Raw genomic sequence first — 12,333 nt, 5'->3', positions numbered from 1 at the left:
TCACACTGCTTTGAAAAAGGTGAAAAAGTGGAGGAAAATATATACGTTCTTGGTGTAATATTATTACCGATAGTTACCCAAATGTTTGTCATCTGGTTAAAACGGTGAACTATATATATAATATACTGGACCTTTTACTCCTTTTTATTTTTCATTTATTTGATTAATCTAGCCTTTTCCTTTTGTTTTTGTTAAGAATTATTGTAGCATGGTTTAGGAAGGCTGTCTATTTCAATTCACATGTTTGTGTTAATGGGGAAATTAGAGGACGGTCAAAGAATCACATTGACGTATCAAATCTGATATATGTTAATACATATGCTAAAATCCTTTGCTGCTAGGTTAGCCAGCAATTTGGTAGGTCACGGGGTGTAATATATGCCTAATTTTTCTTATATTTTCAACTAAATAAAAAGGGATCTAGTTGTTACGTAGTTCCTCTTGCAAGTACAAAGAGCTGAAAAATAAAATAAAATCTTATATATAGTTAGAGTTCAGACAAATTATAAATGAAGGCTTTGCATTATTTCCATCAAATACTTTACATATTATGTTGCTATTAATCATATAAATTCAAATAACTGTGGTTATTAATGATCATTTTGTTTAGTTATATTTGTTATTACGATGTTGGAGAAGATTCTCGGTTTAAATCTTTTAGCCGACAATTGTTGAATAACTAAATTAAAATACGTGATAAAACTAGCTAGCTATTAATCTAGAAATACTTCTCATCCTAATGTTGAAATAAGTCACAAATTTTAATCCCTACAATCACATTACGAAAATGCAGCAGCAAGGAGTGATAATATGAAAGGAGATGCTATTTCCAAGCGCATGCACATGATGCAGCAAGCAAAACTGTGGAGACTGGTGTTTTATATTGGCCACATATTTTGTCCACAATGTGAATTCTAGTGAAAATAATAAGGAACCATGTGAAAGGCTGTGGAGTGAGTAAATAAGTAAGATTTTTTCTGTTGCAAGGCGGTGAGATTTTCGATTGGAATTTGGGCTTTGTTTTTTACAGCAGCAGCGGTGGTGGTGGGAGCGGGAGTGGGAGTGGGGAGGTTCTGTTCTCGAGTCCACCACACCAAAAAGCAATTGAGGGAGGAGGAGATTTTGAGGTTGGCAAATACAATAGATAGCAAAAGCCATGTGAAAAAAGCAGCTTTTCTTCTTCTTGTAAAGTGACCACGCCCGTTTGGCTGCAATCATGTGGTCTACTTTGTTATAATTTCCCCCCTTCACTGTTTCCCTTGCCCTGTGTCCCCCTCCCTCCTAAGCACCTTGTTCTTCTACAGAAATTATGAAAAAAAAATTAACACGACTTGCATTTTTTGGTTTTACTATATTACCCTTGACCAAACTAAATCTTTGCTTGTTTTAATTTCCTTCCAAAAACACTCCTAAAATGTAAAAATATGCATGCATAGATTCATTACGGAGCACATTCCACGCAAAAGAGAAAGCCAATGTAATTTGTACACATCCCTTGTTTGTTATAGGGCTACATAATTCTTCACTTGGATGCGTCTGTTATTCTACATATAGGAATTTTTTTACATGTAACTTGGTCCCTATTGCCTTTCTCGATCATGTGATGACATATGCAGAAAAAAGTGACATCAAACCTATATATGTAAGCGCAACTTGCCATTTTTATAAATAACATATGCATGTTTTTATGTACATTTTATACATGATATCACATTATCATCTAAAATTCATTTGCAAGACAAATACAATAACAATTCTCTTAAAAAATTGCAACGAGACACTATATTTAGAGAAAATCTTGCCTACCACAAATTTATGACATCTTTATCTTTATCTTTATTCACGCTATGTGTCACAGAACGAGAATATGAATATGAACGTATTTTTCGTAAAAGAAATTTTATTATCTTTAGGATCCAATCAAGAATGCCATTGTAAAGATTATGTATACTTTTATCTAAAAGAAATTGTGTGGCATGAAGGTGATTATGGATAGTAAATAAGGTGATTATGTAACTAAACAAGTGTAATAATCATCCAGCCAGCTCGGGAAGCGGGTAGACCCGCTCGTGCGGACAAGCCATTCACGCTCCACATAATTAATTAGTTTACAAACAAAATTCTAATTAACATCACATATTAATTTAATATTATGAACTAAACAACAAAAATTCCCCTAATTTTAATTACCAAAAAGGGCCCGAGAACCATCAGGTTTCGTCAGAGCCACCCACAAACCCCCAAAAGGGATTTACTCTCTTCTCAAAAATGGAGGCCGGTTGTCTGCCTTCCTATTTGGATGTCTTTCTCATCTTTTCTTATTTTATACGATCACGATTAAGTTACGTTAATATTTTATATTTTTATTATTTTTTGTCTTATTATTTTTATAAAAAAATTAATATAAAATATTAACATGTTTTAACCGTGACTGCACAAATAAGAAAAGATAGAAAAGGCGTCTAGCCCCTCAAAAATACCCCCCTCACAAAGACAGAGATAGAGAGAGGAGAGAGAGGGGAGAGAAAGAGAGAGAAAGGGGGGGGGGGAGACTTTCTCAGGCTTCCGAGAACCAGAACCCACCTCGTGCCTTGTATATATATACCCCTCTCCTCACTCAACTTCGCCACCATTCAAATCAAAACCCACCACATTTCTGTGTTGAACAAATTAAGACAACCAGATTTTAGTTCAACCCATTTGAGTAAAGGAGGGAACTTTAGCAATGGAGTCATCAGATAAGGCGGTGGAAACAGTGATAGTAGGAAATTATGTAGAAATGGAGGCAGATGGGAAGGCCAAGAGCTTCAAGAGCAAGCTCTCCAAGTTCTTATGGGATGGTGGGTCTGCTTATGATGCTTGGTTCAGCTGTGCTTCCAATCAGGTTTGTGAAAAGTCTGTGTTTTTGAAGAAAAAAAGTTGTCTTTTTTTTTTGTTTTGTTTGGTAAGTAATTGTGTTAATGTCTGTATGGGTTTTTGTTATGTGTTTTGCAGGTGGCTCAAGTTCTGCTTACTTTGCCGTACTCATTCTCGCAGCTGGGAATGCTCTCTGGGATTCTCTTCCAGCTTTTCTATGGCTTGTTGGGCAGTTGGACTGCTTACCTGATTAGCACACTCTATATTGAATACAGAACCAGAAAAGAAAGAGAAAAAATTGATTTCAGAAACCATGTCATCCAGGCAAGAACTTCATCTCACTCTCTAATTATAAATGTCAACAATAACGCGTCGTGTAATCGTTTATGTTATGTTGCTAGATTGTGAATCTTTACGACATTTTCCACGCAACCCATGTTTTTTTTTTTTTTGCCAAATTCTGACATGGGTTTTGTTATTTGGTGATTAGTGGTTTGAAGTTCTTGATGGATTGCTTGGGAAACACTGGAGGAACGTGGGTTTGGCATTTAACTGCACATTTCTTCTATTTGGATCTGTCATTCAACTCATAGCTTGTGCAAGGTACCTAAGCATCTCTAACCCCTATCTTTAACTCCATCTCCATTTTTAAATCAAATTTTCCAATAAAAAATAAGTGAAAAGTAATAAATATCTGGTCCTTTTTCAATTTCCATGCAACTGTGGGCATCTTTCTAAATGTTGTTGTTAATTTGCAGTAATATATATTACATAAATGATAATCTGGACAAGAGGACTTGGACTTACATCTTCGGAGCTTGCTGTGCCACCACTGTCTTTATCCCTTCATTTCACAACTACAGAGTTTGGTCATTTTTGGGTCTTGTTATGACCACTTACACTGCTTGGTACCTCACCATTGCCTCCTTCCTCCATGGCCAGGTAAATAAATTTGTTAACTTTAATCACCTAATTACCCTACAAAATCTCCATACATGTTCATTGTTCATGGTAATTTCTGTGTTGTAAAACTGTAAAAAAAACTTATGATAGGTTGAGGGAGTGAAGCACTCTGGTCCGACTAAGCTGGTGCTATACTTCACCGGGGCCACAAACATTCTATACACCTTCGGGGGACATGCTGTTACTGTGTAAGACGCAAGCCTCAGATTTAGAATATTGGCTTCTATTTTTCTGCATTTTAATTTATGTTTACACATTTAATTAAACCTTAATTTTCAACATCAATCCAGACCAGGACAAACTTGAAATGCAGTATACAATTTACACTATTTTTCAAATGTTGAGAAAAGAAAAACCCATGTTTTTTTTGTTAATTACAAAATTACACATGCTTATGTAATTTTTTAAAATTTTGAATACTGTTCATGGGACAAAAATAAGCAGAGAACAAGGGGCTTAACGTCATTTAAAAGTGACTAAACCTTCTGTTGTTGGGGACATGATCTAACCAGGGTATCTAATGATCAATCCTTTTCAAGAAAAATCAGATCTTCTTGTTTCCCCTGCTTGTACTCTCCCCAGTATTTACAACTATTTTTCAGAAAATTCCCATGATGCCCTCATTTCTTGTAGAAAATTATTATTACTTGCTGAAGATGATGATTTAATTTGATTAATTTTGGTGGGGGAAATTGAAATTGCAGGGAGATCATGCATGCTATGTGGAAACCTCAGAAGTTCAAGGCCATATATTTATTTGCTACCCTGTATGTGCTGACACTGACCCTTCCCTCTGCATCAGCAGTGTATTGGGCATTTGGAGACTTGCTTCTTAACCACTCCAACGCTTTCTCTCTCCTCCCTAAATCTCCCTTCAGAGACATGGCTGTCATTTTAATGCTCATCCACCAGGCATGTACACATATACTTAACTCGTTACGCTCTTCAATCACACTTATGTTGTAAATCCGACTCATTGTAGTTTAGATTCACAGTATTAGACGGTCCCTATAATTTTTTTATTGATTTGTGTAATCTAAACTGTGGGTTTTATTGTGTGTTTGCAGTTTATAACATTTGGGTTTGCATGCACACCACTATACTTTGTGTGGGAGAAAGCCATTGGCATGCATGAATGCAAGAGCTTGTGCAAGAGAGCAGCAGCAAGACTGCCTGTGGTGATCCCCATCTGGTTCTTGGCCATCATCTTCCCATTCTTTGGACCAATCAATTCCACCGTTGGATCACTCCTAGTCAGCTTCACAGTCTACATCATCCCAGCCCTGGCCCACATTTTCACTTACAGATCAGCTGCTGCAAGAGAGGTACCCCATTACACCCTCACACGTGCTCATGAATTTACAAATTTACCATCATAACTGCATTGCATAGCGTATATTTTGTCCAAATCTGCAACGCCAGATGGAAAGCCTGAATCAAGTACTTTTATCAGTCTCTGTGTATTGAGTCATAAATTTTGACCAAACAAAAATATAAATTCATTAATCAACAAGATAATCATTAAAAGAATAAAATTTTAATTAAAAAAAGAGAGAAAAAAGAACAGAGGGGTAGCGTGTGGTCACAGTCTAGCAGACCAGACCCGGCTCTCCCTCCTTAATATTTTAACCTGTAAATTGTATGATCCTTTTGGATAACTGGGGAATTCATTATTTTTCTACTTTCAATTGATTAATCCAACAGAAAAAGCAATAAATATCAATATCAATATATGTATGTATGTATGCACAGTTCAGAAAAAGCACAAGATTCTTGCCGCATCAATTGGAATATCGATTTCGTACCTGATACAGAGTTGTATTGATATTTGATGCTCCTTTATCTGCGGAGGACTCTAAAAATCACCAACTGGGTTTAACTTTTTATTGATAGTTGATGCATTATATGTGCCGTACTCTCTGCGTGTAGTTAAATACTCAGATGCCAACTGTATGTGAAACCCTTTGTGTTAAAGCGGAGAAATTCTTTCCTAGGGTAGAATTTCTCCAGAAATAATTCCCTAGGGTAAAACTTCTCGAGAAATTCTAAAGAGATTATTTCAAAAGTAGAATTCTTCATAAATTTTCTGTTACCTCATGTTTTTGACACAATGTTTATTATGTTGACACGAAAATTAACATTAAACTGTGAAGTGGCAGAGAATCTAGTAGAGAGCTCCACTTTAAGAGTCTCTTTAGCATTTCTCAAATTTCTTTGTTGGTTTCTGGTATCAATTACAGTATATGATTTATGGCAATGTTGTGTTCAGGGTCTACAGCAATAAACTTGTGAACCTTAATTGTTGGTCTATGCTGATATATATATTGATCATGTGTTGACAACGTGACATGTTTAGGGTTTACAGTCATAAATCACTAAACTTGGATAATGCCTCTATATTTTTCTAATATCGACCATATATTGGAAATTAGGTAGTCTAAATTGATATATTATACCAGCCAATCGTGCCCATTTTGTGTATAAATTGTGTATACAATGTTTGTATGTATACACTTTGAATTTGTATACAAGAATTTTTTGACATGGTAGGCTTAACTATGATAGAGCAACTTGTTTTTTGCAATGGATTTGTTGTTTTAATCACAATGTGACTGATGGTTTTGTGATGAATGGTTGTGATGATGCAGAATGCAGTGGAGAGCCCACCGAGATTCCTAGGAGGATGGATAGGATCATACACAATCAATGTGTTTGTGGTGGTGTGGGTGTTTGTGGTCGGGTTTGGATTCGGGGGGTGGGCGAGCATTACAAACTTTGTGCACCAGATCGACACATTTGGCCTCTTCACCAAGTGTTACCAATGCCCTCCGCCGCTGCCGCCCATGGTCTTCAACACAACTTCCGCTCCTCCTCCTCTCCGCCACCCTCTGCCTCGCAATCACTCCCATACCCCTTGATTTATGCACTCCCACTTTTGGTTACTCCACGCCCGGTAGTAAGCCCAAATGGACACAACAACAAAGATGTGGAGTTGAATGAAAACCCATCAAGGGAAGGAAGAAAAATGCTTGTGGCCTATATTACGATTTCCACACCTTCAAAGTAGACACCCCCTATTTTTGTCTTTAAATTTTCTGCCTTTGTTCTTTGGGGTTTAGGGTCATTGCCATGAGTCAAGAAAAAGGGGCAACAAATGTATGAAATATTTTGTTGTTAAATTCGTAATCTTCGTTATACAATGTTCAAATGGTTGTCCTTCACCTCTCCAATGTGTTTAAATATGGGTCACTTGATACTTTTTTTTTTTTTTTTTTTTTTTTTTTATTACATCGATATTTTTACACTAAGAGTAGGGGGAATTCGGCCAAGTCACACAATGGGTAGCCTAATTTGATATTGAATTCGTCATCCACGAGATTCGAACTTAAGACCTCTCACTTCTAAGCGAAAATGAATATCATCAGACCGTAATATTGAGTAGCAAATAGTAGTAGTTCACTCAATCGAATGTTGCAAGAGGTCTGTCAAATGGTTCAAAGCATTCTTTGTATACATCTGAACTTACGTGTTTGATTTTATTCTCGCCGGAATATTGCCTCGTAATGGAATAACGAAATTAACCTAGTGTCACAATGTGAAAAGATGATAATCATGGATGCCAATTATGAAAGTGAAATACATACCAAGGCTATCAGTAGGGCACCTTCACAAATTGTCATGCATGACTACACTTTGTTACTCTTTTCTTCAAAACAGAATAATTTTTATTTTTTTTATTTTTATCTTTATTTTTGAGAAAATCAAAACAGAATAAGTTGAAAAATGTGAAGCAGTACAAGTGGAAGAAGTATAATGATCAAACCCCACCCCACATTTTTCCTCTAATAAATAACATGAATTAAAGTATTTACTGTAATTATTAATTTAAACATTGCTCCATTCTGCCCAATATTCATAAGTACACAATAAATTGAGGCAAATAATGCAAGATTATAATTACGTAACAACCTTGCTTCATCGAGTGTACTTTACAACCATGAACCAATGCCATACATTATCGATAGTGTTCTTTTGTCAAACATATATTGTCATGAAATTACTTAGAATTCGAGACTAATCAAACATTCAATAAGAGTCAACTTAATTATGGTTTAGATTCACAATACTATCGAATCCTAAACCATAATGACGATCATGAATAATATGTTGTTCTTTTGCGATACTTGCATATGCTGTCGTGAAATGCTTACATTCGGAGACTTACCACACCTTCTAGCAATAATCAATCCAATCCAAATTCACACTATTAACGACCGATTTCCTTTGATTGTTTCACTCAACAACTTAGCTTGTGTGTATGTGGATTGTCCTCTTGGAGCTCATGAAATTAACCTCTTAGATTCTGTTGTACAGTTTCCAGCACATCACTTTTGGTTTTAAATTTCCTGGAATTCCAAATCCAATGCCTCCCACTTTACTCAGACCTTGAAAACGAAAATTCATCGAGTAAAAGCACATTGCATGCAGCATGCAAGCTATCCATAAGGTACAGAATATTGCTGAAACAGCTGATAGCTAGCTTCTCTCTCTCTCTCTCTCTCTCTCTCTCTCTACACTAAAATCTGCGTTAATTCCCAGCTCCCAGCAGTTTCCATGATTACGAAAGAAAGCCTAATCTGCCAAGAACAAAGACAAAACCCTAACGAGCAATACAGAGAAAAGGAACAAGAAAAATAAGAAGTGTGCCTGACGTAAGGGAATGTATGATACAACTGATAAGGCTGCATGCATTGCAGCTTTTTTTTTTTTGGTTGTGGAGACGAAATAATATTGGATTGGTGGGTGTGGTGTGGGAATCTAATAATCGAAAAACCCTGATCACAGAGAGAAGTGTCGGAGAAGAGAGAGCTACAAAGTTCACTTTTTTGAGAGACCATATATATACAAAAACTTTAGATTAGCATGCGGCCGGCCCCTCATGAAAAACAAATGCTTTGCACCTTTTTTTGGTCTCTCTTTGCATGGTTTTGTTCTTGCTTTATTCGCTAGAGAACAAGACAATGATTCAATCTGGAAGACAAGCCTTGTGATATATATAAGTGTCGATTATTGGTGGAATTTGATCCGCAGCTTTTCTAATGTCATTAGTTATATATATATATGGTTGCCACTGATCCAACAAAAAGTTTGTGATATTTTCTGTTAAGTTTATTACTTATAATCAAAGCATTTCTTCTCTTGTTAGGACCACAATACAAATGGATGAGAGTTATTTTCCCCACTGGAGATGGACATTTGATACTAAATTTTTTTTTTTGTTTTGTTGAAAAAATAAATAAATAAAATTTTGTATTAATTATAAAATAGTAAAATCAGAGAAAAAAAAAAGTTTGGTAGGAGCGCCATGTGACCAGGCTTGAGGAATCACCCAATAATAAGATACCACGTTGTCAAACTAAGGAGTTATGATATAATCTCAAAGACACTTTGGCTAAAAGAACCAAGAAAACATCACTACCAATAAGAAACCTTTCAAAAATTTAAAGGAGAAATCTTATCCTTTTTTTTTTTTTTTAAGGGGTTTTAGAGATAAGGACTTATTAAAGATGATTTTTAGAATATAACTTGCAAGGTTTTTAACATTTAAAAAAGATCCTTCATTTTAATGCAACATGACATGTCACCTATAATAATACCACATATTTTACCACAATTTACATGGTTGCCATCTTAATTTTTTAGAATGTAACCTACACTTCCTGATTTCAGAAACGTAATAGAAGGGGTGTGAAAACATTCATATCACATAATTGAAAACAAGACATGAAAGTATGTTACAAGTGCACATGTAATCAATGAAAATTTTCAAAATTTAAAGTGGCAACTGTCACAACAGTATTTTAGGTATTGTTACCTTCTACAACTCCATAAAAATATGTTTGAAGCTACAATAAAAAGAGAAATTATTGTTCGGCTTCACGATTTGCTACCTTCATCGGAACCCAAGAATCACTTGTAAGCTACGGTTTGTATTTTAATTGTTTTAATCAACAATGTTGTTGTTGTCGTCTTAATCATAAGCTATATGGTGTGGAAAATGCATGTAGCTCTCATAATCAACACACTAGTTGATACTTGTGTTGCTTGTTGGTACAATTGGTATGTTTAGGTTAGATAGTTTTCATTGTTTTAGCAAGAATAGATTATTTTGCAATGCACACCATGTGTTTGTTGAAAGCCTATGTGGTAAATTTTCATTTGGTGGTTTTGTTTTTAATTTAGGTATGGCCAATTAGGTCCGATCGATTTGGTACAATCAATTAGGTACATAGGATGTGAAGCACAGATGGAAACATTGTAAGTAGAATAGGACATGATGTGAAGGTGGGGGGGTGAAATCTCATTGAAAAATAGTTTAATGTACATCGTAGCTAGGTAGGGATTTAGGATATGGCCTAACGTATTTGCTAGCTGTGAAGTGCCATCATTTTTTTGAATTTTTATATGGTCATTTAGGTCCGGTTGATTCGGTATGATCAGTTGGGTATGTTACTTAGGATAGATTCAATCGTTTCGGTACAGTCAATAAGGTATGGAAAACTTATGTTTGATTCCAAACAACACCTGATGACTTATATTTGATTCTGAACAATACTAGATTAACCATTGCTACAATTGAAAAACTTATATATGTTTGCTCAGTTCTATGAGCTTGACAATGATTTTTACAACAATGGGTTGCCTTCAAATCCAACACCAATCAACAATCCCAGATTGGATTACGGGTTCAAAAGTGTGGAAATTGCCAATCAATATCACAACAACTGTAGGTGCAGTTGACGATGAGTAATAAAACTAAAATCACCAAAAAAAAAAAAACATAGTTCTATCGATTTCGAGTTCAATATATAGAAAAGAAGTGCGAACATCATCATCAGCAGAGAAGGAGGAAAAAACTTCATTGCCTCCAAAGATGGGGAATTCCATTGTAACCAAAAGAGGAGAGATGTGAAGAATCAATAAATACAAAACATTAAAACATTGATGTGTACCTAAGGGTAACTAGGGAAACTAAAAATACAATAATTCTATAAAAGATGATTAAATATGACATGGAATACTATAATCTGACGTGGAGGACTGTTTTTAGTTTTTAATCTTCCATACGGTATTACTAAAAAAATAATCTTATTTAGGGATTAAAATGAAGTTTTCTATTTTTTTTAATTTGTCATAAACTAAAATTTTAAGCAATTTGTCATACCAACTTTTCGAAATCATGAATTTATCATCTCTTCCTAACTCCGTTAAGTTTTCCATCCAGTATAAATCATGTGTCTCGCACATGACTTGTGTTTAGGGTTATTTCGGTCATTCCAATACCTTACTTCCCTTTTATTAAGTTGTATTCGACAAAAAACTCTAAGGTTTCTAAAGAAACAAAAGGGTGTACTGAATCCGAATGATTTTTTTTATTTGATTCTTTGTTTCATTCGAAAGATTTTGAACATAATTAGGCAACGAAAAAAATATTTTTGATGTGATAGCATTGAAATGATCATGCAATGTACTCTCTTTTGATTGCTCAAAATATGTAATGATAAACAAGTGGGAGTTTACATTTTAGCATGTCACGAAGACAATTTCATATGGGCTCTATAAATGAGAAACAAGTTACGTTTTTTGTGATAAATGAAGTTGTAAATGCATATGCGCTAAAGAAAAATAAAAAGAATTTAAGTGTTTGTACTAAAGAAAAGCAAAAAGCTTGTGAAAAGATATTAAAATGACCTAAATAACCTTGAACACAAGTCATGTGCGAGGCACATGACTAAATTGGATGGAAAACTTATTGGAGTTAAGGTGAGATGACAAATTAATGATTTTGTAAAGTTGGTATGACGAATTGCTTAAAATTTTAGTTTATATGACAAATTGAAAAATATGAACAAGTTCATATGACATTTTAAAAATTTTCCCCTTCATTAATTGAAACCTCTTATTCCTTTTCAATGATCCTTTGGTTTCTATCTACATCATATTTTCAAAAATAGTAGTCACTTAATACTACGATCTAGTAGTATTCCTCTTCACTTATAAGTAAGAGGTCTTAGATTTGATTCTCGCCAAAGGTGAATTTGAACCACATTATTGATAACCCATTGCGAGGTTGAACCCACTCCCCCACTCCGTTAGTGTAGATAATAATGCAGCGGATTTGGTCAGGCAAGAACACCGAACACCTACAAGCCACCATTTTTTAGGGTGATGCGTTGCCAGTGACGAAGCTAGGATTTCTTGTGAGGAAGGGCCTCACAAAGAAGAAAAAACGAATAGTGGTTACAAAATTACAAATGCAAAACATCATAATATTACATCCAAATAATTAAGTAGTCAAAATTAACATATCCATAGATAATTTTATCTATTCATGGTAATCATAATTATCCTCAACGAATTTCATATTTTGAGACCGTATGATGTCATCTATACTATTGAAAAAATTATTAAACTCAATAGAGAGAATTACTAAAAATTTGCAAACCCTAAAGC

The 12,333-nt window shown here is 34.9% G+C and overlaps 1 protein-coding gene across 1 annotated transcript; it reads left to right on the top strand.

The window, feature by feature from the left end:
- Window positions 1-2,491: 2,491 nt before the first annotated feature.
- Window positions 2,492-7,040, top strand: LOC137728656 (auxin transporter-like protein 2). Its single transcript, XM_068467382.2, has 8 exons — window positions 2,492-2,884; window positions 2,995-3,180; window positions 3,347-3,459; window positions 3,615-3,798; window positions 3,910-4,007; window positions 4,524-4,731; window positions 4,887-5,144; window positions 6,468-7,040. Exons 1-8 carry the CDS (start codon window positions 2,726-2,728, stop codon window positions 6,735-6,737), a joined length of 1,476 nt encoding a protein of 491 aa, XP_068323483.2. The 5' UTR covers window positions 2,492-2,725; the 3' UTR covers window positions 6,738-7,040.
- The last annotated feature ends 5,293 nt before the right edge of the window (window positions 7,041-12,333 follow it).

The sequence above is a fragment of the Pyrus communis genome, chromosome 10 (genome assembly GCF_041283825.1).
Source record: "Pyrus communis isolate YQ-2024b chromosome 10, ASM4128382v1, whole genome shotgun sequence".
Taxonomy (NCBI): domain Eukaryota; kingdom Viridiplantae; phylum Streptophyta; class Magnoliopsida; order Rosales; family Rosaceae; genus Pyrus; species Pyrus communis.
This window is presented reverse-complemented; position numbering and strand designations above follow the sequence as displayed.

Excerpts from the sequence above, each read along its gene's own strand:
- LOC137728656 (XM_068467382.2), top strand. The coding sequence starts at position 2,726 with ATGGAGTCATCAGATAAGGCGGTGGAAACAGTGATAGTAGGAAATTAT. Across the intron at positions 3,799-3,909 it reads CCTCCTTCCTCCATGGCCAG|GTTGAGGGAGTGAAGCACTC; the intron begins GTAAATAAATTT and ends AACTTATGATAG. Across the intron at positions 5,145-6,467 it reads GATCAGCTGCTGCAAGAGAG|AATGCAGTGGAGAGCCCACC; the intron begins GTACCCCATTAC and ends GTGATGATGCAG.